General features: G+C 45.1%; 1 protein-coding gene and 1 long non-coding RNA gene across 3 annotated transcripts in view; one reads left to right on the forward strand and one right to left on the reverse strand.

The window, feature by feature from the left end:
• Positions 1-21,566, reverse strand: part of AK5 (adenylate kinase 5) — a 237,479-nt gene that overhangs the window by 57,188 nt on the left and 158,725 nt on the right. For both annotated transcript variants that reach the window (XM_038541633.1, XM_038541632.1), the window contains exons 9-10: positions 5,425-5,467; positions 324-368 (exon numbers count right to left, since the gene is read on the reverse strand). In XM_038541633.1, coding sequence (XP_038397561.1) covers positions 324-368; positions 5,425-5,467 — 88 coding nt within the window. The remainder of the gene's footprint in view (positions 1-323; positions 369-5,424; positions 5,468-21,566) is intronic.
• LOC119872285 lies at positions 11,550-19,236 on the forward strand. The gene is made up of 4 exons (XR_005361382.1): positions 11,550-11,921; positions 12,463-12,630; positions 12,858-12,951; positions 18,253-19,236. It is a non-coding gene; the product is annotated as an uncharacterized LOC119872285 (long non-coding RNA).

Consider the following 21,566-nt stretch of genomic DNA (forward strand, 5'->3'; position numbering starts at 1 on the left):
GCTCATTGCTCAAACAGAAAATGTGTGCTAGATTCTGATGTCCGAGGTCGTCATACTCATGGGATTATAATGTATTTTATTATGGTAGAGCTAACCTGAGGCGTCTGACACTCCTTAGAGGCCTACTTTGTCTATGCTGTACGGATACAAAGACATATAAAACTGCATAAACAAAGGCAACAATCCAGAAGCCTTGGGGGTATTATCCTAACCAATAAAGGGGACAAGACCTCAAAGCAAAGGGAGAAATGAACTGTCTTTTTTCACTACCAAGTTGTTTATTATTAGCAGTTGCATTAGAAAACTTGAGGGCTGTTACTCACCAATCATGAAAATAATTTTACACTTTCTCAAATCTTCCATGAAACCTTTAAAGTAAGAATAATTTAAGTTACTGGCAAGGAAAACTGTTTTAAAACCCTGATAATTACTCATGTTGTATAAAAACCAAAATCTTGTAGTTTTATTTGGGAACAAGCTCAAGTTGAGTAAATGTGATAATAGGTCATAATTAATAGGCACCAATGACCATTTCACCCTTATTCCAGACCCAGGTAACATATTTTCATTTTAACGCAAATGATCAATTTTAGGTGGTAAAACTGATGAAGCCATTAACCAGCATGGATTACAAAGAAAGATAATTTTTAAAATTATTTTAAAATGTTCTTAAGTATCTTGGTTTTGCATTACTTTACATTTTGTTTTCCCTTAACATTTGGTGATCTCTTACTAAAGAGGGGTTAAAGCACAAATGGGGAGTCTGGAAGACAAAATTTTAAATACAGTTCCTATTTACAGAAAATAATACTATTTTCCACTTAAGGTAGTGATATAAAGTTCCTTCTAAAATAAATGTATATGTAAATAATAACAGTGAGCCAATGTAGAGAAAAATATTAATAATACCTAGTATAGGTTGTATATGTATAGAGATGAAGCAAACATCACAAAGATGGTGAGAGTGAGGACTGGATTTTGGGAACCGCTACTTTATTTTTTATTTTCTCAAGTTTTTAATTTAAATTCCAGTTAGTTAACATGCAGTGTAATATTCGTTTCAGGTGTAGAATTTAGTGATTCATCACTTACATACAATGTCCCGTGCTCATCATCTAATAAGTGGCCTCCTTAATCCCCATCACCCGTTTCACTCATCTCCCCCCACCTCCCTTCTGGTAGCCATCAGTTTGTTCTCTATAGTGAAGAGTCTGTTTCTGGGTGTGTCTCTCTTTTTCTATCCCCCCATGTTTGTTTTGTTTCTTAAATTCCACATATGAGTGAAGTCATTTGGTATTTGTCTTTCTCTGACTTATTTCATTTAGCATTATACTCTCTAGCTCCATCCATGTCATTGCAAATGGCAAGATTTCATTCTTTTTGATGGCTGAGGAATATTCCATGTGTGTGTGTGTGTGTGTGTGTGTGTGTGTGTGTGTATCTTCCTCAATCCATTCACCAGTCACTGGACATTTGAGTTTTTTCCATAATCTGGCTATAGTTGATAATTCTGCTATAAACATTGGGGTGCATGTAGCCCTTTGAATTTGTATTTCTGTATCCTTTGGGTGAATATCTAGTAGTGCAATTGCTGGGTCATAGGGTAGCTCTATTTTTAAGTTTCTGATGAACCTCCTTACTATTTTCCAGAGTGCTGCACCAGTTTGCATTACCACCAGCAGTGTAAGAGGGGGAACTACTATTTCAAAGCGAGGGAATGATTAGGAATTTTTGGCAAAGTGCAAAACCCTCCAGAGTTTATGGAGCTCTGAAAGATTTCCTATTGTCATGGGTAGTAGGTGGCCATGAAGGATGGGTAGACAATAGCTATACTTTTGGTCCTGTTCTCACTGATTAGACCTAGGCCAGTGAGTTTCTCTTCTTGGGGTTCAGTTTCTCCATCCGTAAAGGTGTTGGACCCAGTGACCTTATTGTCTCTTTTGATTCAAATACCTGTGATTTTGTGGTTCCTGCAAATGAATGGACCACAGGAGGAAATAGTCCCATTTGTCTCTTGACCAAAATTATGATGCAATTATTGTTGCATGTTTAAGGCTTTTTTTTTTTCTTTTAAGAGAGTGGGGAAGGGCAGAGAGAGAGAGGGAGTGAGAGAATCTTAAGCAAGCTCCACTCCCAGTGTGGAGCCCAACAGTGGGCTCCATCTCACAGCCCAGAGATCATGACCTAGGCGGAAATCAAGAGTCCAACATTTAATCGACTGAGCCACCCAGGTGCCCTCCATGTTTAAGATCTCTAAAAACCAAAATTCTAAGAGACCTTGGGTAAGAGGAAGTTTACTTGAGAAGATGACCACGCCCCAAGCTTGTATTGGGAATGACTCTGTGAGCCCAGGGTCTCTGGCCTCAGAAAGTGCCCATGGTTACTGCTTGAGCCTGGAAGCAGGGGATCCTCAAACTAAAATAAAAAAAGTGGTTAGAGTGAGGGCCTGAGAGGACAGAAGAAACAGCAGTCCTACCCAAGAATGTTTCAGAGAAGAGCAGGAACAAAAATTCTCCCTGGCTTTAAGGCCACAGGGCTTTAGTCGAGGACATTAGGCTACCTATGCAGCTGTGCCAGGGCAGGGTCACAGAGTTTGGGGGCAGGCCACCAGCACAGGAGTAGGTTAGTTCAGGATGCTCTCAAGTTCCTAGAGGGAATCTGCACAAGCCAGTAACCTAGAGGCCATCCCGAGCAAATGGTGAAAAACTGAAGCAGCAGGCTCTGGGAGGCTCAGAGGATGTCCCCAGGTTCAAGTCCATCCTTGGACTGGCTAATTTCTGAGAAGCTCAGTTTAATACCCACAGAGGTGGGGGTAGGGATGGGGGTGGTGGGCTGAGTCCACAAAGAACTTCAGGAGAGTTTTTCTGATGTGCTTAGGCAAAGGCCAGGCAAAGAGTTTCAACCAGGGGAGGTGGATGGGCCTGCAGCGCTGTGAACTGTGGCTAACAAGAACTAACACTTGAAGTCAAGTTTTTAGAGCACCGTACGGGGACCAACAAAATAGATCTGAGACTAGATGCTTCCCGCATCTGGACGGATCTGACTGCAGGTGGAGTAACTGAAGATAATTTTGAATGCTGTATTATTCTTGCTAACCCCCATGCTAAGGGACGTGCTTCTCAAACTGCAATGTACACTGAATGGACAATAATGTATTAGGATGTGGGATACCAGGACTTTTCACTTCAAGAAAATATGCATGAGGTTTTAAAGTAAAGATTCTAGAGTTTGAAGGTGTTTGGTGCTTTTGTTAGGCCCCTGGGCCCCTGAGCATTTCCACCCCTGGGCTGTGGAGCAGCCCCCTTAGTGGTGAGACCTGGGGCCGGAGGGGGGCAGACTGGATGGAGCCAGCCCTGAGTTCTCAGGCTAGCTGGAGCTCTGGGCTCTTTTCCTGGTTCTGGAAGCAGCTGCTTTTGCTCATCCTATGGGTGTGAGTTGACTAAAATGACAGATGGAACGCGATTTACCGGGAGAGATAGTACAAGGTTTTTATTTCCCATCTTGGTGACAAAATTGCAGTTTTTACACTTAAAAAGAACTGCTAGGACTCTGACTTCCACTTCATGTTTTATGTAGATGGTAAGTACTTTTGGAAGCTAGCTCACTCCTCTGACAGTAATCACACTTGCTTTTCAGTAGAATTGGGATGCCTCATTGATACACACAATGCCACCTTCTTGCTGGGAATCCACTCTTAGCTGAGGGAAAGACCCAATTCCAGAGAGAGAATGGGGCATGAGGAATTGGATTGGGAGCAAGAAGGGAAGGAGACAGGGAAGCTATAATCAGAGGAAATATTTGAATTTGGGGTTTTTGGAAACATCTGGTTTTCAGAATGAGGAATGACATCTTTTGTTCTTTCTAATCAAAGAGATGCTGCAGTCTCTTTATGGAATAGCCCAGAGTGACTGGAAAAATCCTATGTTATCTGGAACTTTCTATTAAAAGCATATACATTGGTGCTTATTACTTGTGGACCAGATGGCCATTTCATGTTCTGTAGACTTCCAGCTTCCTTTTTTGAAGCTGAGCAATGATTTTTTTTTTTTTTAATTCCCATATACTAGTTTGTTTCCCATATGTCAGTTTCAGGTGTACCATGTAGTGACTCAAGAATTCTATATGGAGCTGAGCAACTTTTAATGTATTTGCAATCTAGGAAAGTGTCTGTGGTTATTATTAGGTACTGTTGTACCTACGATGAAACATTTATAGGGTGTAAGCTAAGGTTATAGAGAGTTTGTAATGACATGGCAACGTGCTTGTGTTACGGTACACATAAAGAATGGAGATAATATTTACATATACACACGTATTCTCAACTGTGTAAAAATAGGTATATAGCAAACACATGAAATAAAATACCCTAGAATGTTAACCATGATTATTTAGAGGTCGTAAGGTTTTAGATGGCTCTTATTTCCTACCTCAAAAAAATTTCCACAATGAACACATGTTAATCTTATAACCAGGAAAGAGGGAAACTTTATTAGGCAATCAGTCAATCCCTACCCAGTTGGGACCGGGTTGATTATTTGCACTTGGCTCATGTTTATGTGCCTTTCCCCATGAATCACCATGATGTCATTTGGCGACTGAGATTTTCATATACTGCTATAGCCATTATCATCAGATGGCACTTTATCTATCACCTCAGGCTCATGGATCAGCGTAGGATTAGAGGGTTATTTGGAAAGCCAGATCACTTACGTGTATGTGCTCACAGTCAATACGAACATATTTTCATGAACCATAATTACAGCAACATTTATTACCGAGTGGAAACGTTAGAAGGTACTTTACTTGGGCAATCATGAACCTTATCTCTTTTGGGCCATCTCAAATTCACATAATTTTATCTATTTTCAGTTCTACGTGTAGCTAGTTAAGGCTGGATGTTTTAGTTGTTGCAAGGCTTTTAACATGACAACAGTTACAAAGCAGGATAATTTGGGTGTTTCTTAGGTTGCAGCCCAACAGCACGCGGCAGATTAGGAACTACTATACAGGTAACAGATTTTTGAATTCCGATAAATTTGAAGAATGTTAAAGTTAGCCAGCTGCCTGTCCTGCAGGACTGGTGGGAGTCTTGCTATGCTGTTACGTGTGCCTCTTCCAAAGGGGATTGGGTGTTCAGTGTTCCTCAAACTTATTTTACCAGAACATTCTATTTTCGCTGAGCACATCGAGGGTCATGTTCTCTGGGTAGTCAGGATAGGTATCTCTAAGTAAAGTGTTCCTTTGGTTCTTTGTGTGGACCAAGGGTGGGAAAGACCCAAAGAGCTCCAGCTGAACCATGTAGCCTGGCTAAGGGAAAAGTGCATGCTATCGGGAGTTTATGTCTCTTCAGTTGGTGTTTAATAAAAAAGACATGCTCGAAGGTACTAAAACACAACTTTGGTCTGATCAGTAAAGGAAACTCACCTCCCATGGTGTCCTCTCCAAATACATTTAACTGGTCATCACCCTGTACATAAAAAATCAAAATATTAGATAACAGGACCAACAGGTATTGTGCTAAGTTTCTCGCCAACGTACATTGACATACCTAACCTGCCTAACAACCCTCTGAAGGAAGCACTATTACTATCCGCCATTAAGAGATGAAGAAATTGGGGATCCCTGGGTTGCTCAGTGGTTTGGCGCCTGCCTTTGGCCCAGGGCATGATCCTGGAGTCCCGGGATCCAGTCCCGCGTCAGGCTCCTGGCATGAAGCCTGCTTCTCCCTCTGCCTGTGTCTCTGCCTCTCTCTCTCTCTATTTCTATCATGAATAAATAAATAAAACCTTAAAAAAAAAAGGGAGATGAAGAAACTGAGAGTTTGAGAAGTTGCCCAAGATCACGTAGCAGTGAGGGACAAAGCTCAGATCCTGCTGTTGTTGCTGTACCACTTGGTACCATATTGTACCTCGACTTCCTGGTGCATGACCTCTCTGTGATCAGAAAGGTGGATCTGAAGAAGACAACACTCTTCCATACCCAAAGCTCACTGATGGGTGTAGTCACAGCGGTTTTACCAACAACTCCAGGGTTTAAAGCTGGATGTGGCACCCTTTCTGTAGAGGGCCAGATAGGAAGTATTTGCAGCATTGGGAGTCCCATGGTTAATCACTGGCCAATCCCGAGAACTAAAGTATGGAACAAGGGAAGTCGGAATGACCAGCTTTGGCTGATGCCTGCATTTAAATTCTTTTTATTTTATTTTTTTAATCAAGCAGTTGCTGCATTTTCCTTACAGAAGAACCAGTAGTAGTTTTTTTTGGGGGGGGGGAATCTAGGATGAAAATGTATAAAAAGACATCTGGTGAGAGTTCTACTTTCTACTTAGGTCTCCATCCATCTCATTTTCCCACTCCCTCATTCCTTATGGGTAACCAGTCATAGAAGTTTTCTTCGCATCTTTTCCCAGATACACAAAAAGCAACTTCCAGATACCTCTGGATACATCTGAATATAAATATTTAATCTTGTTACCTCCATTTCATGCACAGAAAGAAGCGCACTTCTATTACATGTGCACGTGTGCTCATAATACTCATAGTGATCTGTAATGATATTGTTCTTCCTCTTGCTTTTTCACTTATCGATGTACCCTGGAGGACTTCCCACGACCCATACAGAATGCAGAATGTTCTCGGTTGTACAGTATTCTATCGTAGGGAAGGTTCCACAGTTGTTTTTAACTCATCTTTTATTGACAGACCGCTGAGTTGTTTCCAATCTTGGATTATTTTGGAAAAGGTAGCAGAGCGATTAAGCTCGGGGAAAGGTCATTTCATACACATACACCTGCAGGAATAAATTCTCGGAGAAGGGGCTGTGTCGTGTGGTCTTGGAGGAAATGTATTTATGACTGATAGATTTTGCCCAACTGCTCTCGGTGGAGGTTGTGCCATTTTGTGGGGACAGCCTGTGGCTCACGCTTCACTCCAGCCTCTTGCTTCTGATTTGCTTTGATGTAGGAGTCCGTCAAATGAGGTTGCCAGGCTGCATTAATGTTCCCTTGAGGTAACTGCTGTGAGAGGAGTTGTTTGAAAACAGAGCCTTGCCATCCCTTTTCAGAACATACGGCCTTCAGGGCAGCCTTACTGCTTGTCTTCTTAGATTTGCCTGTGTATCCAGAGCTATTCCAGGTGAGAGAAGAGTTTTTAATGGAGTGGTCATTCAGGGACACATTTACATTAATTAACTTCCTTCCATGAATAGGAAAAATGTCAATTATGCCTCAGTGAGCCTACCCTTACTTCTGTTTCTGGCCTAACTGCATTTCGGAGCTGGGAGTTATAGAGAGCATCTTATCCAACCCTGCCATCCCCCTCTCCCATTTTACGGATGAGGAAATTGATGGTCACAGAGGTCATTTGAGGGGCCCGTGGCCATGTCATCATGTCTTTAGTGAAGTCAGAGTTAGGATGAGAACTGCATCTCCTACCACACAGCATGGCTCCTAGAGCTTTACTCCCATTCAGCTCAGCGGCCACCACTACCTGGCTGGTGCACCCATCCCTCCGCCGTTGCTAAGGGCTCACGGAAGTCTGGCTCTGCCCTCAAAGTGGGAGGACTCTTTGTCAAGTTGTGCCCTAGTATTCCCCTCGAGATTAGCCTGAAGCAAATATCCAGCTGGGATCCCACCCTTGCTCACAAGGACCCCTGTGCCCTACCCTGCATCTCTCCCCCTCTCCTAAGAGCACTCCCTAATACCCCACTTGCAGAGAGCCCCTCTTTCAGGTTTTGCTTCTAGGGAAGCCCACCTGGGACAGGGATCTTGTGAAGCAGTTATATGTTTGCCTAAGATGCAGCTACATAGAGGCTCAGTAGCCTTTGCGGGAAAAGCACTGTTGGAATCAGATTCTGCTTGTTGCTTGTCAAAGAGCCACGGAACATATCCAGGTAGCGTTAGGCAGTTCTCTCCCTCGATTTTTAATATTACTATTGAATTATCAGACTTAGACCCGTCTTGTAGGCTAAACTGCATCAGATGCTTATTTTTTTTAATTTATTTATTCATTCATTCATTCATTCATTCATGAGAGACACACACAGAGAGAGAGGCACAGACACAGGGAGACGCAGGCTCCATGGAGAGAGCCTGACGTGGGACTCGATCCCGGGTCTCTAGGATCACACCCTAGGCTGAAAGCAGCGCTGAACCCCTGAGCCACCTGGGCTGCCCCATCAGATACTTCTTATATTTGGCTGTCATGATTTAGGAGACTGATGAAGAGTAATCTGAATTCATAGAACAACACACCGTGTTATAAAGGGGCCTATCTTACCTCTATTTGGCTTCTTGAGTCTGACTTCTTCTTACCCCAATTCTTATTTATAGCCTACGTCTAGTCTGTTTGTCCAAATGCTTCAAATGAGCCCCAGATTCTTGCTATGAAAACACTGATAGTGAACAGAGTTTTGGAGCCGAGTGCAGCCAGGAATGGGGCACACTGCATTCACTGGCATGATAGCCCAGGTAAATGGGAGGTTTGACTGGGGCGTGTTATCTTCCAGTGATGTTCCATAAACCTCACGATTCCTCTGTGACTCTTTTTTTTTTTAAAGAGTTTATTTGTTTATTCATGAGAGACAGAGAGAAACAGAGAGAGTCACAGGCAGAGGGAGAAGCAGGCTCCATACAGGGAGCCCAATGCCGGACTAGATCCCGGGACCCTGGGATCATGACCTGAGCTGAAGGCAGATGCTCAGCCACTTAGCCACCCAGGCGCCCCTCCTATGTGACTGTTTTGCAAATAAACTTCATCTGGCATCTTAAACGTGCACACACACACACACACACACACACACACAACACCAACCACTAATGAAAGGCAAACACTTCTGGTTTTGGTGAAAAAGATGCCACACAGACCCTGGAGGCCCTACGTCTTCTCTTTCTTTTCAAAATCCTAGGTGTGTTCTGCTTGAAAGGCATTGCTTCAGGATGTCAGTTCTATAAGAAGCAAAATGCTCTATAAGCTTATTTGAGAAATACCTGTAAGGTGCTTCTCTGCCCGGGCACTGGAGCCGCCTCTTGGGGGAGGCACACCTGGAGACACACACCCCGTTAACTACCAAGCTCCGGCCCGGGGCCCACACGCTTCCTTCTGTTACACAAGCCTCTCGCCGTGTGCGCTCCGTCTAGGCCTCCTCCTGTCACCTGCGGGTCTGAATGGGGAGGCTGGGCTTTGTGGGTACAAAGGTGACTCTCCCAGTATTACACTAAGTTTTGGGGCGCACAGCGCGGAATGCCAAATCTGAACAAATGGACAGAAATAGTGCTAATCTTGGCACAGATTTTTATGTAAGTGTCAATTATGACTCACACCCGTGGAGCCAAGGCGCAGCCTTGCGATGATGCGATTACTGTTGGGGAAGATGGGGAGAGCTGCAGCAGAACCACTCACTCGCGGAAACAAGTTCAGGGGTGCCTGGGGGGCTCTGCGGCTGAGCGTCTGCCTTGGGCTCAGGCCGTGATCCTGGAGTCCCGAGATCGAGTCCTGCATCGGGCTCCCTGCATGGAGCCTGTTTCTCCCTCTGCCTGTGTTTCTGCCCCCCACCCCCTCTCATAAAAAAATAAAATCTAAAAAAAAGAAGGAAAGAAAAGTTCAGGTCGCCACCTCTTCTAGTGCTGTATCTATGATAGCACCTTGCTAACTGAAGGGGAGAAGTCAAGCACCTGTTGGAGGCACACAGCTAGGACCTCTCAAGACAGGATCTGTGGCTTTATGGGAAACTGAGTTTGGACTATGGATTCGTTTTGGTCTAGATCTCTCATTCTCCACTCAAGCCCCAAAGCGATTTGCATTCAACTTAATTTCCCTGCGTGGATGTGTAGGTAAGGAGCCCCTTTTGCAAGCCTAAGGTCCTGGGATTATTGGTTGGAAGAGCAGCTAGTTGGTGTGTGTATGTGTTTTCCTTTAGGGTCAGAGCTCCTATTATCACCGCCTCGGGATACGGATGTCTGTCACCCTCAATAGAGCAACACAGCCTCCCAAGTGGGGTCACCTGTCCTAACAAATTACATCCTTCAGTCTGCTTTGATCGCAGCACGCTGCGTGCTCCTGGGTGCAGGACCAGTTCTGGGGGGCATTGTCACAAGCAGATCAGGTCGTACCAGGAAGCTGACACTGAAAGAGGGCCTTCCAGCTCTGGAAGGGTTTCTGCAGATACCATCTCGCCGGATCCTTGCTGCGACCCCGTGCGTGAGGCATGATGTAACTGAGGTTCTGTGTGCCCTGGATGGGGATGTGCTTGAGCCTCCACTCCTCCCTCAGTGCCCTGACACCAGCCGGGGTTTCCTTATCAGCATCCTCTGTCTGGTGTCAGACGGGAGATCACATAGTCAGATATTCTTACAGCCCCTCTTTAGGTCGATAGTGTTGATGTTGAAAAATCCTTTTGGGGGGTGCGCCTGGATGGCTCAGTTGGTTAAGCATCTGACTTCGGTTTGGGTCGTGGTCTTGAGGTCCTGGGACTGAGCCCCACATGGGGCTCCCCACTCAGCGGGGAGTCTGCTTCAGCCTCTGCCCCTCCCCTGTTCATTCTTTCTCTCTCTCTCTCTTTCTCTTAAATAAATAAACTCTTTAAAAAAAAATCCTTGTAGGGATCATGAAATTAAAGCTCTCCAGGGAAGGAAGGAGAAGTAGTAGGTCATTTTGGGGTTATCTTCCTAGTTCTCGTTTGTATTAAATAGTGTGTGTGTGTGTGTGTGTGTGTGTGTGTGTGTGTGTGTGTTTCATGGTATAAAAATGTATATAGCTTCAAATGGGATTATGAGAGAGAGGCTTTATTTAACAACAACAGAATGTCACAGCTACGATGAATTTCTTGCCCTAAAATTCACAAAAGCTGCAAAGCAAAGACTCTTTTCTTCCTCTGACACTGTGCACAAATATCAACTTCAAGACTCAAAAAAACAGATTTTGAAGAGATCCTCTAGTTTCTGAAACAAATGCAGGGAGCAGTCTTTTCTAATTTTTTCTTACTTCAACTAGTATTAAGCAGATGACCCAAATTCTGGAAGACTCATGGACCAGGAAACACCAGCAATATTAGGATTTTCCTAGGTTTCTTTTTAAACTGATCTAAGGCCTCCACCACTGATTCCAAGAGACACCAGCAGGAAGGTGGGGATGGGGTTGAGGCACAAAATGTTCTGCAGTTCGCAGAAGGGCTCATCTTCACTGAGAAGCAGACTCTTAACAGGAAGAAATAATAATTAAAACAAGAACAACCCAAACAATACCAGGCTATTTCCCTGACTTGCAACCTGGAAATGAAAAAAATTTGGAATCTTTCTTGTTAGAAGACAAAAACAAAAACACCTCGTGAGAAAACCATTTTAAGAACGGTTATTGGACTTGCTCCTTGGTAGTATCTGCAGTGTAGATCCTGCTCCCTGGTAGTATCTGCAGTGTAGATCCTGCTCCGTGGTAGTATCTGCAGTGTAGATCCTGCTCCTTGGTAGTATCTGCAGTGTAGATCCTGCTCCTTGGTAGTATCTGCAGTGTAGATCCTGCTCCTTGGTAGTATCTGCAGTGTAGATCCTGCTCCTTGGTAGTATCTGCAGTGTTCTTAATGTGCGTGATCTCATGGATTCTCAGAAAAACACCAGGAGGTGGGCACGTCTGAAAGCTCCCAGGGTTCAGATGAGGGAATTCAGGCTCAGCGAACATCTGTGACTGCGAGGGCTGCCCCGCGAGTGGGGTTTCCTGGTTCTCGAGCCTGTCCTGCTGCCCCCAGAGAGCATGGTGCCCGGCCGCGCACAAAGTGCAGGAGCACGGAGTGACACGACACGGGGGATGGGAGCCCTCGTGGTGGCACCCGAGTAGGAAGGAGGAGGGATTCATCTGCTAAAGGAGGGACTGAAGCTGGATCGTGCTCACCAAGGGATTTGAAAGTGACATTGTCTACTTCCCTGGGCAGCCGTGAGTGACGTTTTCAAAATTCCTTGGACTCCTTGGCCCGGGAATATTGGCGAATAGACCCATAGCTGCATTTTATCAGCAGGAAGAAGGGAGACTGGCCCTTTAGCAATGTTTGGAGTGTTTACAGTTCTTTTCTAAAGCATGTTTTCATTTAAAGTAATGGGCAATTTGGGAGGAAAAAAAAAAGTATGGGAAGTGGTGTGTAATTTAGTTACACCCAAGAATTTATTTTACGGCGAGTCTCATTTCTCTTTCACCGAAGTATACACAATTAGAGGTCTGCTTGCTGTGGAAGTACTTGTATAATTGAGTAAACAGGGATAAAAAAAAATATAGGGGATGCTAGGCTAACCTTTTTTCCAGTCTTATTAAATTGCTGGTTCTCTACATGAACTACTTTAAATAGTGGTTTACAGATCTATTCTCTAGGAGGAATGGTGTTTTTTCTTCTTTTATGTATAAGTTGAAATGTCGGTGTCTCTAATAAAAATTTTAAGGGAAAAGGCTTTCTGACAACTTCCTGTTTTCACCTCACCGCTAGAAGACCGTGTAGGGCACACTTGGATCGTGTCTTCACATGCCAAATGGAGCACCGTTGTCAAGCAGGGCTTGGTCAGGCGTTAAGGGAGGAGCAAAGTTCCCATTCTGATTTCCTCTCATTCAAAGTTAATGTTGGCCATAAGTCACATCTGACTCGAGCCATACCGAGGTGAGTTATTTGGCCTTTACCTCTTTGCTTTCTTATTCTTTATAAAAATGGAGGTGAAATGGCAAAGCTTAGCTTCAGCTGCTGGGAACCCAAAGCACGTTGGCTTGTCTCGAGCCCTCTGTTAGGTGCTTTTGAGAACTCGCCTTATGAGTTACTCTCAGCAAAATGGAAAATCAGGTTAACTATTAGAATTACACCTATTATATATGTGTTCATGTGTTTTCCAGGGAGAAAAATGTTGTCCAGAGGAGTCATCCTTTGTCCCTCCCACCATCTTTCTTTAAAAAGGAAGGAAGACTAGGAGGAGGCAGGTGGGATGAAGTGAGTAAGTGGAGGGTTCAAAGGACTCCTTGACAACTCCTCCCTGATCCCTCTGCCTTCTGAGCTCTTCGCCTATCACTGGAGAACCCCCAATACCTTCTCTGCATTCTTTTTTTTTCCTTCTCTGCATTCTGAAGCACTTCTTGATTATCGCCATGACAGATGCAACAAACGGCTTCCCAAGGACCACCCCTAAATCTAAAGTCTAGCTCCAACCTTGCCCTACATCTTTCATTTTCTTGATTCCCCAAACTGAATGTCCGTGTCCAACTCCCTGAGGTTCTAGAAGGTACAAACTGGATGGGGAGTGGAAAAGGGTTAGCTGGTGACTGTGGGACATACAGCAAGGAGGAACGAACGACGACATCCAGGTTGGAGCTGTGAATCAGAGGCAGGTCAAAAAACGTGTTCTTCCCACTAGAAACAATGTGTAGACCTGAGTCGATGGGGAATGAGATCTTGCCGGAACACTGATTTGAGTTGAGTGAAATCCATTTTGGATTTCTGACCTCCAGAACTGTGAGATCATCAATTCGTGGCATTTTTATCCACCATATTTGTGGTCATCTGTTAGAGCAGCAACAGGGAATTAACACAAGCTCTTACTATATGCTAGGAATGGTTCTGGATGCTGGGAACGTAACAGTGAGCAAACAGTTTTGACTCACGGAGTGTATGAAGTATTTGAGCATGTGCTAAAACACAAGGTTGTAAATGATTTTTATCATGGAAGCTTTCATTCAGACAAAATCTCATATGGAAGCCCAATATTGCCAACAGAGAAGAATGGAGCTCCTGTGGGTGGAGATGGAATAGGTGATTCCAGAACCTTTCCAGGGCCAGCCCCCTGCCCTCTTCCCTAACCCTCACTGGCAGACACTCTTAGGTGCCTACTCAACAGCCCACCTTCCTGCAGGCAGAGCCACCTCCGTCTTGGAGGTGGCTGAAGATGCCAGACCCTTGCTTTTCCACTCTGCATTATAGGCATAGGCCTGTGACCAAATCTGGGCTAACAGGATGTGAAAGACAAGGAAAGGACAGATTTCCTCCCTACTAAAAAGAGAGAGGGACCAACATGGGGATCAGCCTCACTCATCCATTCTATTTTTGCAAACGGTAATGTGAGGACAAGATGTTTGGAGCGGCCCTTGCCACCTTGAGACTTGAAAGGAGGCAATGCTCACACACCAGGAAGGGCAGATGGGGAAGGGGGAACAGCCTGGCCCCATGTGACTACTGCTGGTCCAACCCTGGAATTATCCACCTCTAGGCTGAGGTGAAGGGAGAAAACAACATTCTAAATTGTTAAAACCAGTTTCAGTTAGGTTACTAGCCGGTGCAAGCAACTCACTGAATCCTACCACAGTTGCAAAACCCTTTCTTGAATAAATAATGGCTCCAGTATATAGAATTTCATATTTTTTTTAGCTCATACTTGAAGGCACTTACTAGTATTCCAGCAAATGAATTATTAAAGGTTAAGAGTATTTGGAATCCAAACCTAAAATCAGTGTGTTGTGAGAGCTCTCGGAGGACTAGAGTTGAGTTTTCTAAGAATCTGGCTGCTGTACAAGGGCCCTGGAATGGTGCTCCCACAGAGTGTGGCACGTGCTAAAACTGGCAATCCTAAGAGTTTTCAGGAAGGATGCTTTCTTGCTGTTCTTATTTTTCATTATAAACTATGATCACTTTATCTTCATTATTACTGATTTAATTTGCTGTGGTTATTTCACTTAATGCTCACCTGTGTGGTGATACTTATTTGCACTGACGGTCTCTGGGGATAGACTATTAGATGTACAAGTTTGACAGTTCACAGAGGAGCCTCTGGGCCACTCCAGCGTCAGAAGGTAAGTCTCTCCACACCCCACTGAGCTGGTGCAATGAGGGTTGGCGCTGTCCTAGTCATTTTTGGGGGTTGGGGGGGAAAGTGTTAACAGGTGAAGTAAGCAGGCAGCTGAGAGAATTAAAAAAAAGGCATTTCAGGTCATTCTAAGCCCTGAAACTATTTCTATCACTTATTATATTGGCCATCACAATAACAACTACATTTATTGGGTATCATCTCACTTAATTTGTTCACTAGCAGCCTACTGAAGGAGATGCTATCATCCCCATTACACGTATTTAAGGCTCTGTGTTAGGGATTATGGAAATCTGCCTGAGTATCGGAGCTAAAGAATGTGTGCGAGCTGGGATTCGAATTCAGGTCTGTTTGATTCCAAAACCTGAGCATCGACTTAAAAAAACATAGCTTGAAAATCTGCCATTAAATACGAAAATTCAAAATCATGAGAAGTTATGGGGATTGGATTGTGTTTGTATCCACGAGGTGGTTCTTGCTGCTGCAAACCCAAGAACCATTTTTGAATTACCACATAGGGACTAAGACATTTGTCAAGTAATTATTTTGTGTTGAGAATAATTTTTGCCTATGCGCATTGACCCTACAAAAAGAGTTGAATTAAATTTCCAGTCCTGTGCTTCAAATATGCGTTGCCTTCTTTCTCTTGTATGCAGCTGGTGCTCAAGGGTTGCTGGCAGAGGGAAGGATCATTTGCTGAGCTCCTTCCAAGCACTACAACCACTGCTTTCACAGACATCTCATTATTCTCATGCAAACTCCAGGAGGGAGGTTTTATAGTCGCCCGCTTATAAGAATATGAAGAGCTCTGAATGTTTTATGGTTTTACCTGCTGGAAAGGGGGGGGCTGGGGGGGAAGGCACACTGGTGGTTAGAAAAAAAGGCTTGATGTTTGTCCTTTTCTGCACTATTGTCTCAAATAGTCTGTAAGAGATTAATGGCGACTCTGGCCTGAAATTTTCACTCTTCTTTGCATTCATGCCTCTTGCAAGGTCACTTTATAGATGTCTTCATCAAGAGGTGGCTTTTCTCCCACCTTTGAAGCTGGGTCAGTTTCATGGCTTGCTTTAGCCATGGGAATGAGGAGGAGGAAACGGGATGTCAGCTCTCAGGTTATGCTTCAAGGAGCTTGCAAGCTGCCATGGCCTCCCTTGGTCCCCTGCTACTGCCATGAGGACAAACCCAGGCCAGCCGCTTAAGGATGAGACACCATGTGGAGCAGAGTTCCACTCATCCCTGCGAGGCCTTCCTACACTGACCAGGCTCTGGCCGACTCAGCAGCTGAGTCAGACCCAGGCAGAGTTGGGCCAAAGAAACAGAACCAGAAAGATCTACCTCTATCTACATATCTCTATCTCTAGGAGAGATTCATTGCAAGGAATTGGCTTACAGGAGCGTGGGGGCTGGTTGGGCAAGTCCGAAATCCATAAGGTAGACTGGCAGGCTAGAAACCCTAGGACCGGAGGTAACACTGCAGACCACAGGCAGGATTTCTTCTTCCTCTGGGAAACCTCAGTTTTGTTCTCCAGGCCCTTGAGCTGATTGGATGAGTCCCTCCGTGTTATCCAGGATTATCTCACTGTTGGTGGGAATGTAAACTGGTGCAACCACTATAGAAAAAGCGGTGTAGAGGTTTTCAAAAAAATTAAAAATAGAACTCTTCTATGGCCTAGCAATTCCACTTAGGGGTACTCCTGCAGAGCAAAAGGAACTACCGTCTCACGAAGATACCCACACTCCCACATTCACTGCAGGATGTTCACGATAGCCCAGGTGTGGAGAGACCTAAGTGTCCACTGACAGATGAATGGATAAAGAAAATGTCACACACAGGCACACTGGAATATTATCTCACCATAAGAAAGGGAAACCCTGGGACGCCTGGGTGGCTCAGTGTGGTTAAGCGTCTGCCTTCAGCTCAGGTCCTGGGATCGAGTCCCACATCGGGCTCCCTGCATGGAGCCTGCTTCTCCCTCCTCCTGTGTCTCTGCCTCTCTCTGTGTCTCTCATGAATAAATAAATAAAATCTTTAAAAAAAGGGAGGAACTCCTGCTATTTGCAATAACATGGGTGGACCTTCAGGGCTTTATGCTAAGCGAAATAAATCAGACGGAGAAACATAAATACTATATGACATCACTTATATGTGGAATCTAAAATTTTAAAAAATCCAAACACATAGATACAGAGAGCAGATTGGTGGTTGACAGAGGCAGGGGGTGGGGGCCGGGCACAGGGGGTGAAGGCAGCCAAGGGTACACACTTCCAGTTCTAAGATAAATAAGTCCTAGGGATGTGATGTAGGGCATGGTAACTATAGTCAACAATACTGAATTGTATCTTTACCAGAGGCTGAGAGAGAAAATCTTAAAAGTTATCAGGCACATGTAGTATCTGTAACTGTGTGGGGATAGATGTCAGCTAGACTTATTGTGGTGATCATTCTGCAATATATACACATATTGAACTGTTATTTTGTACACCTCCAATGAGTACAGAGTTACATGTCAATCATCTCTCAATAAAAAAAAAAAAAGATATTTTTGGGACACCTGGGTGGCTCTGTGGTTGAGCATCCGCCTTTGCCCTGGATGTGGCCCCAGAATTCCGAGATTGAGCCCCACGTCGGGCTCCTGCAGGGAGCCTGCTTCTCCCTCTGCCTGTGTCTCTGCCTCTCTCTGTGTGTTTCATGAATAAAGAAATCAAATCTTAAAAAAAAAATAAATAAAATTTAAAAAGATATTCTCCTTGACTTGAGGGCAACTGACTGTGGATGTTAACCCTATTATCTACAATATACTTTCACAGCAACACCAGGATTGGTTTAAATTAACTGGGACCCATAGCGTAGCCAAGGTAATACGCAAAAGGGACGTTAGCCTGTGGGGGTGTGAGTGAGCCCAGCTTCTCTCAGTGGACCTGCTTAGCCAAGCCCAGGATCTCAAGAGAAATAATAAGTCGATGTGGTTCTAAGCCACTAAGTTCTTTTTTTTTTTTTTTAAAGATTTTATTTATTTATTCATGAGAGACACAGAGAGAGGCAGAGACACAGCAGAGGGTGAAGCAGGCTCCCTGCAGGGAGCCCCACTGGGGGCTCGATCCCAGGACCCCAGGATCACGCCCTGAGCCAAAGCCAGATACTCAACCACTGAGCACCCCCAGGCGCCCCTTAAGCCACTGAGTTCTACACAGTTTTGCTGCAATAGTTACCTGATACCCAGCACCTCTTATCCTGAAACAATATTTGAAAATCCTTTCCCCCAGGGACTGCCCTTTCCCTCTTGGCTGTCTCCTATAATTTTGCCAAGACCATGCTGTCTTAGCTAACGGGCTGTTTCCTAGCATGACCTAGCTGTGCGCCTCCTGCAATACGTTGTACTCAAAGGCCAGCCTTTCTCTTTTCTTTTTTTAATCTCCTCTTTGTTTTAAAATCTTAGGACAACATTCCCCGGGAGGTAGAAGAGAATTACTTTACTATCTTTTGAAGAGCCTTTGGCAAAGAATATTTGGGGAATATTTAAAAGGCACGATGACATCATATGGGAAAGACACACATTCAACCCACTACCAAGAAACACACAGATGCAGCAACCAAGGAAACCAGCCTGCTCTTTTCTACTCCTCAAAGTCTCCATACAGAATGCCATGCAGAAAAAGAGGAACGACTGCCAAAAGCAGAAATAAAAGAAGCTCAGGAAAGACGAACCTAGATGAGAAGTGAACTCTTAAAAGCTGGGACATTCTCGATGGAGGGCTGGACTCCTGCTTCTGAGAGAAGGAGCCCTTTCCCTGCTGCTGGAATCTGGAGGCAGCCTGCCTCTGAGGCATGGCTTCACGCACAGTTGTGCAGTTGTGCACTGTGCAAATCGTCTTGGTTGGGGAGCTGAGTAGAAACTGAATCTACTCACCAACCTGTGTGTCCCTAAGGATGTGTGTGCCTAGAGGAGGCTCTTTTTTTTCTATTTGCACAAAGGCCATCCATGGGCTAGTAGTTGCTTGCCTTGAGGGGAAGCTTGATCATTTTTTTCTCCATTACATATTCAGAATAGAAAAAAAAAAGACAGAGAGTTACAGGGGGAAAAGGAAATGAGAGTTTTGTGGTTCTTGCAAATGCCACCTTCCATGCTAGCAATCCGATTTCCCTCAGCTCCTCCCCCCGAGCTACTCATCCAAGTCAACATACACTCTGCTTCTAAGTCTGGCACTTGTTGCGCCAACTTGGCCTTGGCCTGGTCCTCCAGCCCCACTGACACAATCCCAGGAACCACCACTCCCTTCCTCTTTCACAATGCTGCCGTTTGGAGAAATGGATGAGGTCTGAAGAGAAAAGGCAGGGTATTTTTTTTTAATTTTTATTTATTTATGATAGTCAGAGAGAGAGAGAGAGAGAGAGAGAGAGAGAGAGGGGCAGAGGCACAGGCAGAGGGAGAAGCAGGCTCCATGCACCGGGAGCCTGACGTGGGATTCGATCCCGGGTCTCCAGGATCAGACCCTGGACTGAAGGCGGCGCTAAACCACTGAGCCACCCGGGCTGCCCTAAAATTAAAGAATTAGACATGGTCCCTGAGCTCCTGAGATTTGCGTCTACTTGGAAAGACCGATATTAATTGAATAATCGCATAAGTAAATGTATATTAAATATGAATGTATATAAAATACAAGATTCCGGGAGCTCTGTTGTGGATCAGGGTTGGAGAATGGGCCCTAAGTTGGCCAAATGGGGGAAGGGAGGGGAAGGGAGGTGGGGAGAGAGAACCTGTCTCAGGAAGAGCCCTCAGCTGATGCAAAGGCCCAAAGGGGGAGCAGCCTGTGCCCCAGCCAGTGAGGCTGGGTGAAGACAGCCAGGGGGGCTGGTGGCAAGGCCCCAGGGAGTCCCAGAGAGAGTTCAGGTTTTATCTCGTGAGCAAGGAGAGGAAAGGCATTGAAAGCTGTACACTGGAAAGTGACAAGATTACTTCAGCATTTTTTATAAAGATCACTCTGTCCCAAGAGGGAAGAACGGTGGCCCCCCGAGAGTGGGGGCCAAGAGAGAATGAGACTGTTGAAAGTATTTCATCAACAGCCAATTGGTGTGTGTTAGATGTTATAATTATTGTATTCTTTGTTTCTTAGTATTATCAAAGCAAGGGTAATTTTTCATGTCTTCAGAAAAGTCCCATCTCTTACGTAAGGCCATAAAATAAATCTGGGTTCAGACCTGGTGCTAGAACCCACCCATGATTCCCACCTACTCTTCCAATATAGGCCCTACTCTATGACCCTTAAAAACAGAAATCTATCCCAGCGGCCTTTGGTGGAAGCTGGATGTGAGCAAATGTCACCACAGAACATCCAGAGGTGAAATCTGAGGCTCATGTGTTGCTAACCACGGATGACAGCAAGCCTGGCATCTAGCTTGGCGTGGAGGGGTGAACAGGACGTGCTGGTGGGAAGGCAAAGCAAAAAATGCAGTCTTAGGAAAGCCTTGGGGAAAATAATACCACACATATTACTTTCCTTTTTTTCCTTTTTTTTTTAAAGAATGCTGAGCTCAAGAGCAACTACAGTACATTGGTTTTTTTCTTTTTTCTCCCCTTAATTGAGCAGTTGCCATGGCAACTCAAGAACAGACTACTCATTGCCTTCAATGAATTGCAGATACACATTTTTCATCTACTGAAAGTTGCAGCGAGCTTTAAAAAAAATAAAAAAAGGTAATGTGGAGCTGTCGCTCTTTCTTCCTGGCCTGCTATCAGTATTCTCTCTCCACAGGACCTGGAGTGGGAGCCTCTTCGCTTTCATGAATGAGAAAACTATGTCACGGGGAGGGAGGATTTAGAAATTTCACACGAATTCAGGCTTGCCAGCCCAGTCAACCCTCAAACATCGATCATCACGGTGTGTGTAGAGTGGGGGGGGGGGCAAACAGAAGAGGCGGCTCCCTCTTTCCAGGAGCACACTGCAAAACAAGCTTCCCCACTTCTTGGCAAAGAGCTCCCAGGCCCAATTTTCACAGCTGAGACCCAGAATTGGATGAAAGGTCCTGCAGATCCTCCCTCCCTCGACCTAGATCTCATTCCCTTTGCTTCTGCTCTGACCCCAGCCCCTCATCTCTCTTTGCCTGAATTATTAAAACACCCTCCTAATAGCCTGTCTGCAAACAGTCTCTCCACTTAGTCCCTATTTCCTCTCAGTCCATAGAATATTTCTAAAATGCAGATCTGATGGTGTGTCTTCCTGGTCCAAGGATGACAAGGAGTTTGGACCACTGCAGCCCTGAAAAAGCCCCCTCCTGGCCAAGGCCAGCCCTCCAGCGTTCCCGCCTGTTCCCACAAGCCCCCCCAGGCTGGCCCCCCATGTGCACTGCCTTTCCCAGCCTCTATATTCAGCCCATAATCTTTCCTTCAGCGACCTGCTTAGCTCCCTAGACTCCTCTTATTAAAAGACCTGTTTTAAGGTAGGACTCAAGGGTCTCCCTCCCACCCCCCGCACCCAGAATCCTCTCCCTCTGCAGTGTGCTCACTGCACGCTGGGTCTCTGGTGGTGCCCACCGCTTCACACTCCGGCCTGTGCTCCAGTTGGTGGTGGATCGTGTTCATCTCTTCATCTTCCACCGTGCTTGCAGCCTAGGAGACGCAGCAGGTGACGCCCGCCTCACCAACCCGTAACACTTGGAGAATTTCTCAACATAGTCAGCATCTGTTGCACTCACTACCCAGCACCCATCCCGCCCCTAGAATGTACTGGTGGCCAAAGGGGATCGGATCAGGAC

This window comes from Canis lupus, chromosome 6 (assembly GCF_011100685.1).
Source record: "Canis lupus familiaris isolate Mischka breed German Shepherd chromosome 6, alternate assembly UU_Cfam_GSD_1.0, whole genome shotgun sequence".
NCBI classification, from domain to species: domain Eukaryota; kingdom Metazoa; phylum Chordata; class Mammalia; order Carnivora; family Canidae; genus Canis; species Canis lupus.